Source organism: Myotis yumanensis, unplaced genomic scaffold, assembly GCF_028538775.1.
Source record: "Myotis yumanensis isolate MYYU_CA2020_CCGP unplaced genomic scaffold, mMyoYum1.0.hap1 SCAF_4, whole genome shotgun sequence".
Taxonomy (NCBI): Eukaryota; Metazoa; Chordata; class Mammalia; order Chiroptera; family Vespertilionidae; genus Myotis; species Myotis yumanensis.
The window spans coordinates 30814224-30834753 of NW_027223755.1; the positions used below are offsets into that span (position 1 = coordinate 30814224).

Consider the following 20530-nt stretch of genomic DNA (forward strand, 5'->3'; position numbering starts at 1 on the left):
TAATTGAAAAAAAAACACAGGGATTTGTGGACTAATGTGATAGAAGGCTTCATGGAAAAAGTGGAAGGCTTTGTGGAGAAAGAGATCTAGAATTTAATTAACTCTTACCAGTTCCAACTGCTACTTTATCTGAACTTCCTCCTTGTTACTCACAATCTACAGCTGCCAGAGTAAAAAGTAATTCAGGAATGACAGATAAAGGAAGTAGCAAAAAAATATGATATATATTCATAGGTATTCTATGTTCATATATTTAAAAGAAATATAAACACAGTGAGGAGAGAAATCCTATCTAATAATAGACAAACATGGTAATTGACAGTACCTTCACTACGCCTCCAATTGGCTAATCAGCACGATATGCAAATTAACCGCCAACAAAGATGGCGGCAATTTGCACACTGCAGGCAGGGCGGGTCAGTGCCATCCCGCCTGCCCTGTCGCCATGCAGGCCTATTTGACACCCGAGGTGGTGTGGCAGGTCAGCGCCATCCCGCCTGCCCTGTCGCCATGCAGGCCTATTTGACACCCGGGGTGGTGTGGCGGGACAGCGCCATCCCGCCTGCCCTGTCGCCATGCAGGCCTATTTGACACCCGGGGTGGTGTGGCGGGACAGCGCCATCCCGCCTGCCCTGTCGCCATGCAGGCCTATTTGACACCCGGGGTGGTGTGGCGGGACAGCGCCATCCCGCCTGCCCTGTCGCCATGCAGGCCTATTTGACACCCGGGGTGGTGTGGCGGGACAGCGCCATCCCGCCTGCCCTGTCGCCATGCAGGCCTATTTGACACCCAGGGTGGTGTGGCGGGACAGCGCCATCCCGCCTGCCCTGTCGCCATGCAGGCCTATTTGACACCCAGGGTGGTATGGCGGGTCAGTGCCATCCTGCCTGCCCTGTCGCCATGCAGGCCTATTTGACACCCAGGGTGGTGTGGCGGGACAGCGCCATCCCGCCTGCTCTGTCGCCATTCGGGCCTGCTATCTGTGACCCGGGGTGGCAGGCGTCCCATGTGCGACCCGACTCTGGGTGGCCAGGCGGGGCAGCAGCGATCAGCCGGCCCGCCCGGGTGTCCCGTGTACGACCCAACCCGGGGCGGCCGGGCAGGGCAGCAGCGATCAACCTGCCCGCCCAGGCGTTCCGTGTGCAACCCAATGCAGGGTGGCGGGGCGGGACAGCATGGCTCCTCTGTCACCCCAGCTTCCTCATCACAGCTGCCTTGGGGGCCTGAGCCTTTAGTCAGACATCCCCTGAAGGCTCCCTGGCTGCAGAAGGATGTCTGACTGCAAGCTTAGGCCTGATCCCCCGGGGAGTGGGCCTAAGTCGACAGGTGCACATCCCCCAAGGGGTCCTGGACTGCAAATGGGCACAGGCCAGGCTGAGGGACTCCCCTCCCCACCCCCGAGTGCACAGATTTTTGTACACTGGGCCTCTAGTGGAAAATATAAAAGAGAACCAAATGGATATTCTAGAGATGAAAAATACCAAGCCTCAAACATTCACTAGATAAAAACCATTACAGATTACATACTGTGGAAAAAAATCAAAAAAGTTAGACACACAGTAATATAAACTTTAGCCAAAATAGAAACAGAGAGAGAAAAAAGTGTGTGGGGGGAAAGGGGGCAATGAACAAAGCTGCAGCAACATCTGTAAAAATATCAAATGATCTAACACATGTATAATTAGAAAAGGGGAAGGAGGTGTAGAAAAATTATTTGAAGAAATAATGGCCCCAAAGTTTCCAAATTTGATGAAATCTCTAAATGAATAGATAAAAAAAACTTCAATGAATCAAAGCATAATAAACACAAAGAAAATCACATAAAGGCATATTATAATTAAATTCTTAAAAATCATAGAACTCAAGATAGAGTAAACCTCAAAAGTGGTCAGAGGAAAAAAGGACACATTATGCCCAGAGGAACAAAAATAAGGAATTACCATAGACAACTTTAAAGTGCTGAAAGAACAAAAACTTTTAACACAGGATTTTATATCCATTGAAAATATCTTTCAGAAATAAGTCAAAACAAATACTTTTCAGAGCTCTCTGTCCCCCCTCCAAAAAAGCACAGAATTTGTTTCCCAATAGACCTATACTATAAAAAATGTTAAGGACACTTTTCAAGCAAAAGGAAAATGTTATCAGATGAAAACCTGGATCTACACAAAGAAATGAAGAATACCAAAAGAGATTAATATGTGGGTAGATAAAACTTGCTTTATGTTTCTTGATTTCTTTGAAGGAAAAATATCTGTTTAAAGAAGAAATAACAATGTGTAGTAGGATTTATAAAGTGTTATTAAAAAACATATGTAGGAAATAGTACAAAGGGAAAAAATGAAAAAATATTATTGCAACGTAGTAACATTATATGTGAAATAATATAATATTTAAAGGTAGGCAAAGATTTCTTTAGACACAAAAAGTATGAACCATAAAAGAAAATTATAAAATGCATTTCATCAAAATTAAAAAATTTGGCTTTATATTTATTACTTTTAATAAATATTTTTTTTATTTCAGAGTGGAAGGGAAAGGGTAAAAGAGATAGAAACATCAATGATGAGAGAGAATCATTGATTGGCTGCCTCCTGCATGCCCTCCATTGGGGTTCAAGCTCTGTCCCTCTCCCTTCCTCTCTCTAAAAAAATCAATAAAAACATATTTTTAAAAATCTTAGAATTATAGAAGCTCCTTATGAAAGCAAGATAGAAAGACTTCATGAGACACACAAATTAATTTGACAAAGTAAAACACAAAAGCTCTTTATCTTGTGATTAAAATCAAAGACAAGTCACAGACTATGAAATGGTATCTGTCAGACTGAAGGTAAAAAAAGACTACTAGCATTCAGAATATATATTTTAGAATGACAAAAAGAGAGAGAGAGAGAAAGAAAAAAATAGGTAAAGGATAGAAAAAATCTTTCACCCAAGAAGAAACCCACATTACCAATAAATAGCAATAAGATTCCTTTCCAGATTAGAAAAATTAAAAAACTTGATGAAACCAAGTATCAGTAAGGAAATGGTCAAATAGAAGTATAATGCTAATGGGTTTGTAAATTGCTGGAACCGCTCTGGAAAGCAATTTGCTAAATATTTTGCTTCTACATATAGAACATATGCAAAATCTATTGTTAAATTGGGGAGGATGGGCACATGGATGCGTTTTATATTAGTCTCTGTTCTGCCAATTTAACACCACCACCATCTCTCAAATAGTATTTTGGTGGAAATCAAATTGCAGGGTTCCTTTTTTAAGTGCTATTTAAGAACATTTTCTTTTTATGAGCAATACCTCCAATAATAATGAACACATCTAGCACTAGGTCTTAGCTTCTAAATATCACTTTACTAAAAGGAACCAAGAATCCTTGAAGAAATGGCTGGTTCCACGGATTGGAAAAGAAGTACAACATGAGCCTGCAGTGCCAGTGCTGTAAGAATGATGGGGATGTGGCAAAAGGATGTGAGCCAGTTTGAGGAGCCTCCTTCAGGGATTTTATGTGTAACAGACTGCTTGATATTTACTGTCCTACATGTCACTGAGGCTGTTCAGTTTAGTCCCCACTCACAGGTCTTTTTTTCTCTCCATACTTTGTTCAGGCTAGCTTTTATGGCTATGTTAATACTTAAGTTCCTTGATTTTTTTGCATTGTCTAATCTGTTCCTAATCCCATCCAATGAGATTTTCCTTTGCAATACTGTATTTTTTTTTAACTCCTAAAGTTCAATTTGGTTATTTCTTATTTCTTTTTTTTTTTATGAGACTATCTTTTTTTAAGTGTACAATTCAGTGGGTTTGTTCTCTTTGTGGGTTTGTGTGGGGGTTTTTATTATATACATGAAGCTATGCACCTAACCACTATTTCATTCAAAAAACATGTCTGTCATTCCAAAGAGAAATCCCCATTCCTATTAGCAGTTACTTCCCATAATCTTCTCCCCTGCCCCTGGAAACCAATCATTTCTGTCTCTATAGATCTATCTGTTCTGAACATTTCATATAATGAAATCATACAATATGTAATTTTGAGTCTGGCTTCTTTCACTTAGAATAATGTCTTCACGATTCATCCATGTTATAGCATGTAACAGTATTTTACTCCTTTTTATGGCTGAATAATATTCCTTTGTGTGGATATGCTACATTTTATTTATTCATCATTTGATGGACATTTCAGTTGTTTCTACTTTTTGGCTATTCTGAGTAATGCTGCTATGAACATTCATGTACAAGTTGTGTAGGCATATGTTTTCAATTATTTGGGGTATAAAACTAAAAGTGGAATTGCCGAATCAAATGGTAACTCCATATTTAACTTTTTAAGGAACCACCAAAAGTTTACAAAATGGCTGAGTCATTTTACATTCCCAATACTCTCAACAATAAAGATTTTTTAAAAAGAAGAGAGAGATTAGGTCATTTTCCCAAATGCACAGCTAGTTAGTGGTTCTGAGCCCATATAGTTTAGGGAATGGACTCCTAAATACTGTGCCACTTTTTCCATGTGGTCAATTATTTCCTAAGGATAAGTGCCTAGAAGTAGAAATGCTGGTTCAAAGAGTAACACAAACATTTAATAAGCAGATAGTCAAAGAAAATACCATTCTACATTCTTCAATTTGGGGGCAAAGATTAGAGACAATAAAAAGCACAAAGAATTTCTGAACACAGCTAAAACTGAAACTGGCTCTTTTATACCAAGGAGGACACTTCAAAACAATTTCCTTGAGAGTTCAAAATGAAAGCCAGGTGATAACTACTGCTAGTTTCCTCTCATTAAGTAAAAAATAGAATGTAGTTTATGCCTGAAGAAACTCACACCACTTTAAAATGCTAATTTCACAATAGAAATGAAAAACTGAATATAACTCTATAACTCAATATGAGCCACAGTTAAAAGGCATTTTTAATCTAAGTGTAAAGAACAAACCATGTGTTGTTTTAGCTAAGCATAAAGGACAAACCATGCATAATATAAGCATCTGTCATAATGAACTATTAATACTAGTAATACTTGAGCAATATTATACTTTCTGAGAAGCTTTCACATTCATTAAATCCTCACAATCACCTTACTATATAGGTAGGTAGAGATAAAAGTTAGAGGTGTGTGCGTTTTTTTAAGTAGTTTACAACTAAAATTAAGAAATATATTTTACATCATAACAATACATATGCATATTCATAGGTGTATAAAACAATAATATTCATAAAAATACCTATTCTTACTACATTTTATACACTCTGATATTTTATTATTATTCTACTAGAGGCTCGGTGCACGAATTTGTGTACCAGTGGAGTCCCTCGGCCTGGCCTGCGGGATCAGGCCGAAACCAGCTCTCCAACACCACCTGAGGGGTCCCAGATTGTGAGAGGGCACAGGCCAAGCCGAGGGACCCCACTGGTGCATGATCGGGGCCGGAGAGACACTGAAGGTTGGCCAGCCAAGGAGGGACTGTGGGAGGTCTCCAGGGTATGTCCAGCCTGTTTCGCTCAGCTGGACCCCAGCAGCAAGCTAACCTTTCGGTCGGAGCGTCTGCCCCCTGGTGGTCAGTGCACATCATAGCAACTGGTTGACCAGTCGACTATCTGCCCCCTGGTGGTCAGTGCACATCATAGTGAGTGGTTGAGCGGCCTTAGCATATCATTAGCATATTACACTTTGATTGGTTGAACAGCTGACTGGTCAACCGGACACTTAGCATATTAGGCTTTTATTATATAGGATGTCATTTTTTATTTCTTAATGCCATTCTATCACATAGATTTCACATCCAACACCCAGTTTCTGAAATAATGGCTTAGGGAACTACTGAGTTTGAACTGAGACTCTTGTATAACAAACATCTAGGAATACACAGCCAGAAATCAGACATATACTCTGGTCTTGATTTTAGGAGATAGATCTGAGATGAGGATAAGAACTGAAAATACTCAGCACATGGGTAATTCATGAAGTGGTATGGATGTAGCAAAGAGAAGATAAAAGGGCTGAGGTTTGATATATCTGTAATAACATAAGTCCTTCCTGGCATCCAGTCCCAAGGATGTTATTCTTCAGTCTGTTCAAATGCCAAAGCAGGACTCACTTTTAGTTCTGCCTTTGAATCTTGGAGTGCTATGTATTGCTTTCCTCAGTTCAAATACATGTAGGAATACTTAGATTCTCAAAAATAATTTAATTTGTGCTCTCTATTTTTGTTCCCTAATTTCTTTCTCATTGCTGACCATTACCCTAATCTTTTTTCCCCCTTTCAATAAAAGCTTACTAACAAAAGCACACTACAGGATTAAAAAAAAAAAAAAAAAAAAGATCGTAAGAGAACGCAGCTATAAACACAGTTGAACTCAAGAGACATCTTCAGCAAGTATTTTCGGGTTCTTCAAGATCATAAAGTATTACTGATATTAAGGAGTGTCTTGGTTTTTTAGGTTCAGTTTTAAGAACTTCTGAAGAACATTAGCATTCTATTCTCATTTTCAGACAAAGAGTTTTAATGTTATAACTATTTTATCATTTTGATTCATTTCATTTTCCTAAAATGGAAGCTAAAAGAGTAACTTTCTCATCTTTCACCATTTCTACAATCTCAATGTCATCATAAAAATACTGAATCTTCTTTCTCTCGAGAAAATGACATAGGCCTTCTGTAGCCCCATAGGTAACTTGTTTCCTTTTCAGAATGATATAATAGTGTTTATTTCAATCATAGATTGTAAAAATCCATCACAAATAATTTTACATAAAAATCTTCCTATCATTTGAAAGAAGAAATGACTAGATAGCAACATATGATTATCCTATCTTAGTTTATGCATTGTTCTAATTTTTGTAGTTTTCAAAACAAAAATAAAAGGTATTTATTTTGGGGCCTGGCCGGTGTGGCTCAGGGGTAGAGTGTTGACCTATGAACTAGGAGGTCACGGTTCAATTCCCAGTCAGGACACATACCCACGTTGCAGGCTCAATCCCCAGTCGGGGACAGGCAGGAGACAGCAGATCAATGATTCTCCTTCATCACTGATGTTTCTATCTCTCTCTCCCTCTCCCTTCCTTTCTGAAATCAATAAAAAATATATATTTTTTAAAAAGATACTTTAGTAGGAAAATAAGTGTTGCCCATTGCACTAAGTTTTATATCTATTAGTATGTCAGGCATTACTGCCATTTATCAATGAGAAAACTGGGGCCCAAAGTCAATACAACTAGGTCAACAAACCACGTTACCTGAGTTTGGAAATGTTTTCAATGATGAAATAAGAATAAAATAATAAAAAGATAATTAAAAATCCACCAAATCATCTGAGTTTTTTTAGTCATGAAAACATTTTAATATTTAGCTGTATTGAGGAATAATAAATGTAAATAATTCAATACTCAAAGAAACCCAACTGTCCCTTAAGACAGAAATAAATGAAATCAAAATCAATGAAAATTTATAATATTCTATTATCATTAGAGGTTAGGTGACACTTTGGCCATGATGACCTTCCCTTGTTGTCCTCCCTATCATTCCCCAATGGTTATATCAGATTTTTATTTTCAAATAATTAGGAAAACAAATTTTCATTTTTTTAAAATAGACCCAATCATTCCACTAACATGTGTAATGTTAACAATAAGCTATTCCTTATGGGAGCCTCAAAAAAGAAGTGAAATATGAAGACTTTTAGAGAGCCTGGAGTTCCCAGAAAGGCCACTGGGCCCATGTCTGTTCAGCCAGGAAACAAGAGATTCAAAAACGGTTTGTTGAAGTTTTGAACAACCAAAGGAATAAAAAAACATGTCAAGTTTCATTTTCACTGAAAAGAGATATAAAAAGGAAAAGGTTTATACTAAGCCTAAAGAATTCAGACTACACATCAATTTGAAAGAATACCCTGCCTAAAGAAAGACACAGCAAGAGAGACTATTTCTCTAGAGGCTTTTAAAGAAAGGCAAACAAGACGCCTTTGTGAATTGCTTAAAAGTGGATATAGATTCACCCACGCACAAGATGATGCCCTTTCCTACAGGAAGAGTCTCAATGCTTTAGCATATTTATGACTTTTTTTGCCTTTATGCTTAGAAAGTCCTTCATCTACCCCAAAATCAGTTAAATATCAACTATATTTTAGAATTTGAATTTTTTACATTTAATTCTCTAACACAGCTGGAATTTATCCTGCTGAATGGTAGGAGAAAAGTATTAAATTTTTTTCCAAAAGTTTTTTCAATCATCCTAGTGACTAACAGTATGCTTATAAATATCTTATGTGTTTAGTTATAACCCGGGAATACCTAGGCATTTCTCTAAATTTCCACCTTTAAGGAGTACCTAATGCCACTTTTGCCAACAATCGTGACATAACTGTAGTCCTTACATTTGGAGGTGATTCAATATCCCTACCTTGGCCCAGCTGCATCTTTAAAAGCTCCAGTCATAAGCAAGACCAAGGCCCTGAGAGCAGAGAGCATCACCAGTAAGAACTTTGGACTAAAATGGACAAAAGCCCTCCGTCTGATCAAGCACACTACCTAGGCACTCTCTGAAAAGAAGAAGAAAGAAGAAGAAAGAAATAAGAGGAAAGAAGAAGAACCAAAGAATAGAAAACTATCCTTATAGATAATTCTAGGTTAAAAACATAGGAGGAGATCTCAACCTATTGAGTAAGATGATCCAATATATAATCAGTCTATTGAATTTCAATGGCATTTTATAAACTTAACATTTAGAAAGAAGGGAACAGCAAAGAGCTACTATCTCAGTCTTACAGCCTACTAGCAAATAAACCAGGAGTCTTGGGCTCAACTGCCTACAAAAACAGATAAATAGAATAAAGGAGCAAAGGGGATTAAGTGAACTGGGCTTTAGAGTCTGAAAAGCAATGGGGAGCATTGGAGACTTGGCAAACTGGAATTCATGTACCTGAAACACTTGCTCCTTCTAGTGGAGACACTACACAGCTGCAGCAGTTTGTGCCACTCAAAATTCAAGCCCAGAATTGCCAGATCCTCCCATTTTTCTAAAGAATCCAAAATTATAAATTCTTACATGAATTTGTTTCTTAGAGTTTGGCAACTAATTAAATTTCTTTTCAAAACATACAGGCCACATGTATGTATGAGCCAGATTGGCCCACAGAACACTACTGTGGAATCTCAGATTCCACATGCAACCCATAGGGCACCCAATTTTCACAAGTACTCTACCCTGCTCCCATGCCCTATGTGCTTCCTTCTTATCTGCTGCCCCTTTCCTCAATATGCCAAATTATTGCAAGCTTCACAGAATCTAGGGTATGTGTGGAGTGTGAATAAAGGATGCTATCCTGCCTCATGCACCCAATTCAAGGGTCAGATGAACTCTGATCTTAATACAAGGAACTGTCATTTTGGAAATAAAAATTAATTATTATGGACAATTATGTTAGGTCAGACCACTGAGCCAAATTAAATCATTTTTTTAAAATTATAAGTAAAGAATAAGTCTTACATCTCTGAAAAGTCCTTTTTTTTTTCTTTTAAGAACCCTTAGATGTCTTGTTTCATATATCAAAAATGGTTAACTGCTCTCAGTGTCACAGCTTTGGCATTGGCTAGCATTATTTCATGCTAGAGGTCAAACAAAAGACCTCAAAAGAAATTCATTAACAAAACTGAAAATCATCTCCATTGAAAATGTTGTAGGATTTTTAGCTTCTATACAAAATTGATTACCTACTTTAAAATATGTTTATCTAATGGCATCTTATTCCAATCAATGTAAGTCAAAACATTTAAGGAATGAGTTAACCCTCCTGAGATTCAACCTACACATCTAGTTTGTAGATACACAGTTTCTAGGTATCTTTTTCCACAGGCTCTAACAGGATTTCTATATTAAATAATCTTTGTTAATCATATAAACAAATTATAGCCTATCATAATCTAGAAGACTTTCTTCTTTTACTACACAAGGATGTGGTTTTTAATGCAGGGTGTCTCAAACATATTCACTTAAGAAGGACTGCATTAGCCCTGCTAGTGGGGCCCAATGGTTGAGCGTTGACTTATGAACCAGGAGGTCATGGTATATTCCTGGTCAGGGCATATGCCCGGGTTGAGGCTTGATTCCCCCACCCTGGTGTGGGGTATGCAGAAGGCAGCCAATCAATAATTTTCTCATCATTGATGTTTCTACTATATCTCTCTCAGTCTCCCTTCCACTCTGAAATCAATAATGTTTCTCTGAAAATAGATTCACCCTTATGTACATGATTTATAATTGTTGTTTTTGTTTATTATCAGGAAACCTACAAAATCTTACAATTTAAAGTACTGTGCTATGAGACCAGGTAAATTATTCACATATTGTTAATACTTTATTTTTCTAGGATACTATGGCAACATCCATACTTTCCAAGAATGAAGTAAGACTAAAAGGAGGAGAAAGGGGAGAAAAGAAAATGGGAAGATTGCTAACCCCACAATACTCAAATGCAAGAGTATTCTAATTTGCAAAAATTTACATAATAGAGGATGATACCCACACAATGGTCTGGTTATTAAAGCAAACCTTTCGACAAGAAAACAGTAGTATTTTTGAACAATCATAACATCAAGAGGAAAATCTGGTTTCCTAGAAAAAGAAACAGTTTCAGAAAGACCCACAGCAAATGTTGATTTTTTTTTCCTTTTCAACGTGTTTTCTTTTTATTTTTTTAATATATTTTTATTGATTTCAGAGAAGATGATAGAGGGAGAGAGAGACAGAGACATCAATGATGAGAAAGAATCACTGATTGGCTGCCTTCTGCACGCCCCCTACTAGGGATCAAGCCTGCAACCCTGGCCTGTGCCCTTGACCAGAATTAAACTGGGACACTTCAGTCCACAGGCCGATGATCTATCCACTGAGCCAAACCGGCTAGGGCTCACCATGTTTTCTTGACAGTGTAAATTCTGAAGAACAAATCTACGTAAGGAATAGCAACAAGTTTTACAAATGATCAAGTTACTATATTTTGCATGTCACAAATAACAAATAGCTCTATAAAAATCTGTTCCTTCCATAAAAATTACATTTCTAAATGAAAATACACCTTTCAAACCTTTTTATGACATCACAACCAGAGTAAAAGATTTACTCATGAACAGTAAATGTCAAATTTACATTCTTCTCTCTCAACTAACTCATACCTTTTTGTACAAAAATGACATACAACATATTATTCTTTCTTAAGAAATAATTAGTAGTCCTTGCTTTGAGTTTCATAATAGAGCTTAACCATTTTCATTTCCCCCTTTAAGGGCAGGACACCAACTAGGCAAGTACCTTTTAATTTTTATTTCAAAAACACTATGGAAGTTTGGCTATGGGGTCTCATGATAATGAAAATGAAATGATTCAATATTCAATGCAGATAAATGCTCATTATATTCCAACTTACCTAAAACACTGACAAAGGCATCAAAAAGATGAAATGTAAGCAGAGGTTCTTTCAAGTGACCGTAGTAGTCTGCTATGGTCTTAAAGACATCTTTCTCAAATCCTAAGTACATAGGCTGCTCCAAATCTGAACAAATAGGCCCTATTGAAAAAAGAGAATGAGATAGAAAGAGAAACATTAACAGGGCACCCATTAAGTACTAACCTCTGTGCATATGTGTGTTCTGTACAGATATTCAAGATCAGAAAAGTTTTCATGGGTAAAACTTACATCAAATAAATTGACATTATACATTTTGCTTACACAAATATGACAGAAAAGTTTTCATGGGGAAAATTGACATTAAATAAATTGACATTATACATTTTGCTTACACAAATATGATTTATGTCTACATTGAAATCTATTATAACACAATGAGAAAAATCACTGGCTTACTTCCATTTTAAAAGAAACCCACTCTTTCTTTTATGTCCTTCTGAAAGGCATTTTTATTAAATGAAAACAATAATAATATTCTTTGAAATATTCAATATTTTCCTAGTCTTGACAGTTAACCATAACAATTAGCTCATGATAACAATTAGCTCACACGTGTAATAGATAAATTACAAAACAATCTTAAAGCTTTTCATTATTTTATCATTGCTAAATTATAGTATTCTAGAGTCAGAGTTGAGTGAAATTATCAAGTTCTGTCTCTAAATTATTTCAGACTGATTAAGAATTTATACATTCTTTCTTATAGATATTTTGAAAAGGGGATTTTACATTGTCTTTCATTCTGATTATAAAACTCCCTACTCAACCCCCAACCAACCATCAAAAGATAGTTTATCAAGCAGATATTGCAAAGTTGGAGTAACTATAAGAAGCCTGGAACAACCTCGTTCTAGCCCTACCCTATGCCAGCAACAAGGCAAAGATCCACTTGTATTTGGGACCAAAGAGGAACAAGAAATGCTTAGCTCTCTTCAGAGTTGGCAGCAAATGCCCGGAACAATACCTACAGAGACCACAGATTTACATTGTTAAGTGGAGAGATAAACTAGAGCTGCCCATGTCTTCAGGGAAATGGCAAGCAATCCCATGAGGAACAGTTTGGCCAGCCTTCTCTATTTCCATCACCACATGGAAGAAAGAAGTTTAACTGCACTGGCCAGTTCTCGGCCAGCAGAACACAAGACTCAACAACTGTACCCAAAGAGATCTCTTCCCTCAGGAGAATGAAAGATGAAGCCAATAAAAACTGAAAGGAAATTCTAACTACAGAACTGCTATGACTAGAAAGGATCAAACTGAAAAAGACAAGCATTCTGGGCCTTCACATTTCAAGGAAACTGAACATAGTGAATATGGCTTTTTGTTGGTCTCTCTAAAAAATGCTTCTTACCTCAATATTCTGTACACTTCTAAAATAATTTGGCTAAAATAATAAAAATTTTGAAAGATTTTTATGTGTGGTACCACATTAACCTAGCAGCAAACAACCACCATTTTTTGCTTGTTTCCTCCTCTAAAATATTACAGTCTAAGTCAAGTGAAATGCTATCGTTAGTTTGATATGTCTCAGCAAGCAAACATATTGCCTTGACTTACTCCCTCCCAGGATAAATATGCAGTTCATTCTAAACAATTGTACCCTTTTGTGAACATTCCATCATTCTTGTTAAAAATATGCAAAAAAAAGGGGGGTGGTTCCTAAAAATACTACTGTATAGTGAGCTCTATGAGAAGAGGCCATATTTCTAAGATCTTTCATTTCTTAATTATCTTGAGCTTCAGAATATTTTTTAAAACTAGTTTTTTATAAATGCTATTCCTGACAGATTTGGAAGAGTTGTTTGTATCCATTTCTGATTGAATGCTTGCAATCTACATGCACAAAGAAGAAAAAAAATCACAATTAAGCTGATTTTGTATTTATCTGGCATTAGTTCTTCATTCTGTGGTCAACCACAAGGCTAGCCAACAATGAAAGTACCCAGGCCTATGTGTGCATGGTCTACACTAAATGCAAACAGGCTTGAAGAAGGAAGCAGCAGATTTATAACAAAGAAGGCCCTACGCCTTCAAAATATTATATAGTCAGTCTATCCTTTCTGCTCCCTATTAGATGACCACAACGGGAATCTGGACTCATTAAAAATAAAAAGTGTAAGAAATAGTTCATAACTTTAACAGATTCAAAATAAATTTTGGAGACCAGTGAGAATTTGGAAAAATTAATCTATACTAATAAAAGAGAAACATGCAAATTGGTGTCACTCCACTACGCCCACCAGCCAATCAGAGCCACTATGCAAATTAACCCAACAAAGATGGTGGTTAACTTGCACATGCAGGCGCAGAGCGAAGACTGAAGGCTCCCGCCGGAGTGAAGACTGAAGACTGAAGACTGAGGAGGCTTGGCTTCTCCACTGCGGCTGGACCAAAGGCCTGGGTCCCAGGTGCCAGAGGAAACCCAGTGCCGGCAGTCAGGGAAAGGAAGGTCTGTTGTGTGAATCTTGGTGCAACGGGCTTCTAGTTATTTTATAAAACTAATCAAAAGGCTGACTTTGCTCTTTGACCACCTTGTTTTCTTTGACACATAAAATAGCATCTTTATGAATATGCCAACCATCCACTGCACTTGCTACATATGAGACATGTTCCTGTCCCAAGAATTTCCACCTAATATTACACCACCTGACACACATGGAGAACATTACTGAGTCGCTCCTCACATATTTCCCCTCCATTGATGAGCAATTCCAGTTATTCTAACCTTTTCTGCAGAAGTTTGGTGGCTTTATGTATACATCTTCCTTGAGGGAAAACTATACTCTTCATTAAGTTTTGATCATCACTGAAAATTCAAAATTATAGCCACACCTTAATATACACTTTACAACATATTATAGTCTAGATTTGTTATTCTGGCTTCCTCAACCTCCAAGTCCTAAGTTTGCCAGGAAATCAGAAATGGGCCATTTAACCTCCCATTTACACCTTCTATCTTGTCACTGCCGACTCTGGCTAAATATATAATTTAAACTTAAGTGATTTCAAATGATTGAGCAAGAATAAAAATCACTCTCCCAAGGTAAAACCATAGAACTCTACATCTCAGAGGTTCCAAAATATTAACCAAAACTGGCCAATATTTTTAATAGTTAATTATACATGGAAATCTTTGGGCTTCACATAAACTAATGTTGCTATTCACACTCAGAATGATAATATATAATCATTTTTTATATATCAACACTGAGATCACCCACTATCATCTGAATAGTTATTTTAATTTCATTCTATAATCAAACAAAACAAACTTCAGTTAAGTAATATAGAATCTACTAATTCAAGAATTTATACACCTATCTCTGCTCATACTAGTCTCACCCAAAAGGGAAGAAAGAAACTACCTCTCTGCAGTGATCTGTGATGCTTCAAAAGACCCAGAGAATATCATCGCTATCCGTCAGCCAAATAACTAAAATTCTTCTTGTTAAAACCATTGGTTTGAGTTAAGCCATTAACCATTAAAATCCCTTCTTTGGGTCAAGCCTTCTGAAAATCCCCCCAAAACAGTAATGTTAAATGAGATACTACAATTATTTGTTGTTTCACAGTGCCTGTGATATCCAATCAAGTGATATAATCTGATAAAGTGATATAATTCTTAGGATAATTGAATAAAGTAGGTATCAACTGCCTATGAAATGGATTTTGTATGCCTATGAAAAACCTCAAAGGGACCACCCTGATACAGGTGCCTTCATTGTACATCCAAATTACTGAAAGTCTTTCTTGCTTCTCTGCATTCTTCTCCTTCCAAACTATCTTGCATACCAATCAGATTAGTCTTCTAAAACATTTCTCTCCCACTTAAACTACTGCCTTGTAAAAAGTCAATAGTAGACAGGATCTGCTAAGCAAACTGATCATGTAAATATAGGACATACTTAGGAACACATGTTTTAGGAATAAAAATCAGACAACAGAAAATGAAAGCACAAATTCCTTTAAACTCATTCTATAATCAGCCCTTTCACCAAGTCACACATTTATCAGTAAAAGTATAGTAATCTCAAAATGATTAACTGCCAGTCACACAGGTTCAGGCCATTGAGCAAAAATATATTCTAATTCAGGGCACTAATTTCTGTTAATTTCATAAAATTGGCAGACAATAAGTACTTACAATTTGCCAAACACTTCATTGCTGACAGTACCCAATGAGGAAGTTCTTCTGCACAAAAATAAAAAGATATTTTATTCAATTTCATATAACTCTAGAAATTACATACATAATTGGTATCATAAGAATGTAGTACTTGCCTAAGTAGTATAAAATATATCTGCTAATCAGAATCACCTATTTATGATGTAGAACTTTAAACGATGAAAATTTTTCCTTAGCAGCAGTGGTACAATTCCTTGTATAAATCATGCCTGCAAAATTCTCTAAGGACAAGATGAACTTTTTAAAGCTTTAATGACAAGAAGAAATTTGATCATTTGTTCCAGGGAAATAAACTAACAAACAAATCAATTACCCTAAGAATTATATCCGGCAATGAAAAAAAGAGGAAAAGCAAAAAGATTAGTCACGAAATGCATTTGTGAAACCAGTTCACCAAAAAATTAAAAAAAAAAAAAGGTGAATTCTGTATGTCCAAGGTCTAATATATAGGTATCACTTCACATGTTCAATTTTCACAATGTTTTAAGCAAACCAAGTTCTACTGACATATTAGTGTAGGCTATTCATATTAGAACAGCCTTAAAATAATAATGGTTAACACTCCTACAAAAAATCCTAGGTGAGCCATTTAATAGAGTGTTTTCCTCCTTCCTGGCCCTGTCACAGGCATCTGATGAGATGGGCTGGCACTCACGCTTCCACTTCTTCCTCTTCTCTACTCTCGGTAAAATTGAAAAGACACTAGTTGAATTGTTAGACCTAATGAACCTGAGACTTGTGATTGTCCTCCTTGCTGAAGAACTTATTTAATAAGACAAAAAAAAAAAAATGACTGGTCATCCAACTGGTAGCTAAAAGTATTAACGTTTGCTATACTCAGGAATGTGAAAGTATTTTAGATCTACTTCAAAGGCAACACCCCCCTCATTCTATGTAACTTAATTTTACATGTTGGTATTAACCAGACAACTCATGAATTCACAAATGTATTTCTGTTTCCTGATGTCCTTCATTCCTGATACAGGGGCTGAAAAGGGGAAGTATTTCAAGTTTCAAAGACACATTCTGTTCCTGTCAGGAAACTTGGCCTTGAGCAACCTCTTCCCTCTCACCACTGCTCGGTCTCCTTCTGGTACAGCTCTGCCTGCTGCCAGAAGCCTCCAGCCTAAACTCTCATCAAACCCAAAAGTACTGTACCACCTTCCCACATCCAAAGGTCATTCTAGTTCCAGTTAAATCCCAGGATTAAGTGTTTGAAGTAAAGGAAGACCCAATCAAAGAGACTGTTCAATTCTAGCCCATTCCTTATCCAGGGGAAGGAAGTTATAAAATCAGTTTGGAGATTGTGGTCCACTACATGTACTCTGAGAGTATTTTTCAAAAATCAGGACTCTACCCAGTTTGCCTCAGTGAATAGAGCATCAGCCTGCGGACTGAAGGGCCCCAAGTTCAATTCTTGTCAAAGGGCATATGCAGGCTCCATCCCCAGTAGGGGTCATCCAGGAGGCAGCTGATCAATGATTCTCTCTCATCATTGATGTTTCTATCTCTCTATCCCTCTCCATTCCTCTCTGAAATCAGTAAAAATATATTTAAAACAAAACAGGATAGATTGCTGCTAAATGTTTGTTTTTTTCCTGATTTGTAAACTGGCTTGAGAAAAAAAAAGTATAAAAAATAGTAACACCTTCAACATCTAAAAAGCTACATTTATAGAAAGAAAAAAAGGACATAAACCAAAAGTATCCCAGAAACACTGACATGGAAATATCAAACAAAAAGGTCAATGAGAACCTAAAATCAATCAGACCTCAGGATCCCCCTCAAAACTGACTCAAGCTCTAAGGTAGGTCTTAAACCTACTCACTTTTTAGGGATTTTCTGAGGGTAATACAGAACCTTTTAATGCCCATTGTGGCTAATTGAACTGGCCTCTGGATGGATTTTGCTGACGTTTTCACCCCTGAGTATTCATCATTCTATGAAATTTCTTTAACCCAAACAATTAGTTAAAAGGTATCAGGATGTGAGATGAGGGAGTATAAATTTATTTAGGATTTAGAGAAGCGTCAAATAGAAGGTGATAGATCAAGCAGCCAACATATGGATCAGCCAGAAACAAAATGGTTTCTATGCACTTACTTGATTTGTCATCAAGGATAACAACTCCCTGCTTGCTCACACTATATACATTATGTATGATGAACTTGGACTTGACAAGTTTAATGTCTAAAACTTCTTCTAAGGAGTCTAGGCCAAGTATTTTCTGTAAACTAAAAAGAAAGATGATAATTACATTATTTAGTTTAATTTTTTTAAAGTCATTATTTACCCCAAATCCTAGCACTATAAAATATCAATCTTTAAACTGTACTGTGTTGTTTTCTTGCATTTCATCCAATTCTTGTGGAGCAAAAGGCTAGAAAATGATTATGATAGAACACACTGAAAAATATCCTTTTGCCATTAACATATTGCTTTAGTAATATAATGACGTAACACCTTAAATGCCAAGAAAATTTCATTAGATATTATAAAAACAAGAATTAGCTTATCCAATGATGAGAAACAGCTACTAGTACATCTTTGTGAGAAAAAAACCTGCTATTCACTTTAATTACATAGTACATAAAATATTTAAAAGACCATATTTCTCATTGTATTTCATTAAGAATTCAGTATTACTAGAAAGTTAAAGAACTTTCAAATTTCTACTCTTAACTATTATATAAATTACACAGAAAATAAACCAGAATCCAGTTAAATTATGTTTGATAAGTAGCACAGCTGCAAATAATGCAAAGCTGACATTTTTATATGTAATTTCAGAAAAATATGCAAAGAATAATAAAGAAATTAGAAAAAAACACTAAAAAGTCTCATTAATATCAAATGCACATACTGTGATAATGTCATAGACTTCCATATCTCTTCTACATTGGCCTCTGTCAGCTGTCTGCGGTAGACAAGGCGGCAAGCCGGCACCTCTCCAATAGCAATACTATGACGCTTGTACCACATCTCAGAATTCTGATAGCAGGGAGGGGAGTAGAAAGAAAGAATATTTCAATTGACAGTGGTAATGTTTGTAAGAAATTCTTTAATTTTGTTATTTGTAATTTGATTTAAATAAAAAGAAATAAAGTAACTTTCTTTGCATGCAGTGCAGAGAAATATAGTTTGGCTACTAAAGATCAGGTCATATTATAAATTAATATTCAGGAATTACAAAAGAACTATTGATGATAAGCATGACATTTCCTGTGGGAGTTCCAAATAATCACGAGAAGTAGCAATGAAATAAAATTTTATTATTTATAAATTAAGTAGAATACTTATCCAAGTTCATACACTGTCCAAACTGAATGATTATTTAAAATTAAAATTATATGATATTCAAGAGTTCTCTCATTTTTGTAAGCAAAGATCAAATAAGTACAATGTTGAATAGCAGCCAGCCCCCAGACCATAGGCATGTGCAAAAGGCAGGTAAAATAAATCTCCACAGAGAACAGCTGGAGATGGCAAGGAGGAAAACTAATACACAACAAAAATGACTAATTAATTAATATCTGGATGATATTATGGGTATTTTTTCTTTTGTCACTGCCTGTAAACAATTCTTTTAAATACATTACTGAGTACCTGTGTGAACTCACTTGATTCTCGAAACAATCCTACCCCAGAGGGGTATTATCATCCCAGTTCCACCCAAAAGAACACTGAGACAGAAACACAATGAACGAAATAGACACGAGCTCAAATAAGTAGAAAATGGAGGAGTCAAGATTCAAGAGCCCACACTCTTACTTTCCACATTATACTGCCACCCTCAGCAAACACAAAAAATAAATTTATGTATTTTGTTTTATTTGATACTAGAGTCCCAGTGCACAAAATTCGTGCACGGGAGGAGAGGGGTTCCCTCAGCCCAGCCTGCACCCTCTCCAATCTGGGACCCCTCGGGGGATGTCCCTCTTACAATCCTGGACCGCTGGCTCCTAATTGCTGACCTGCCTGCCGGCCTGATAGCCCCTCATTGCCTCTGCGTGCTGGCCTGATCGGCCCTAACTACCCCTAGCTGCCAGCCAGGTCGCCCCCAACTGCCCCCTCCGTGACAGCCTTGTCGCTTCTAACTGCCACCCCAGCCGGCCTGGTCACCCCTTACTGCCCCCCCTGCTGGCCTAGTCACCCCTCACTGCCCCCCCTGCTAACGTAATCACCCCCACCAGCCCCCCTTTGCCAACCTGGTCGCCCCTAACTCCCCCCCCCCCAGCCGGCCTAGTCGCCCCCAACTGCCCCTCCTACTGGCCTGGTCGCTCCCAACTGCCCCCACTACCAGCCTGGTCACCCGTCATGGCCCCCCCTTGCCAGCCTGGTCGCCCCACACAGCCTGCTGTTCAGTCGTTTGGTCGCCCCTCACAGACCCCCTTGCCGGCCTGGTCACTCCACACAACCTGCTGTTCAGTCTTTTGGCCATCCCTCACTAACCCCCCTGCCGGCCTGGTCGCCCCATGCAGCCTGCTTGTTCAGTCGTTTGGTTGTCCCTCACTAACCCCCCTGCTGGCCTGGTCGTAGGCAGCCATCTTGTGAGGGCGTGAGGGTTAATTTGCATACTGCCGCTTTATTACAAAGGATAATGGCTAGGCAAGAGAGAAGATAGTACAAAACAAAAACCAACAAGCAAAGTGGAGAAAGTAAGAAATAAAAAATGAATAATAAGCTCAAGTTCTTCAAGATCTATTATTAACGCCATCATTCTAACACCTATAATCAGGGAAACAGATCCTGCTCTGCCATTCCTTCTTTGGACAATTCTCAAGAAGTAGCAGTCTAGGCGTTAGTGGAATTCTAATAAGCAGGGAGCTTTCAAACTTCTACCACTCCATTTAAGGGGGAAGTATGAGAAAAGGC

General features: G+C 37.4%; 1 protein-coding gene across 3 annotated transcripts in view; it reads right to left on the minus strand.

Moving 5' to 3' along the window:
* LOC139008605 (very long chain fatty acid elongase 7) overlaps positions 1–20530 on the minus strand; it is a 168096-nt gene that overhangs the window by 10858 nt on the left and 136708 nt on the right. For all 3 annotated transcript variants that reach the window (XM_070412020.1, XM_070412019.1, XM_070412022.1), the window contains 4 exons: positions 18519–18646; positions 17759–17889; positions 15614–15661; positions 11428–11568 (listed from right to left, as the gene is read on the minus strand). In XM_070412020.1, coding sequence (XP_070268121.1) covers positions 11428–11568; positions 15614–15661; positions 17759–17889; positions 18519–18646 — 448 coding nt within the window. The remainder of the gene's footprint in view (positions 1–11427; positions 11569–15613; positions 15662–17758; positions 17890–18518; positions 18647–20530) is intronic.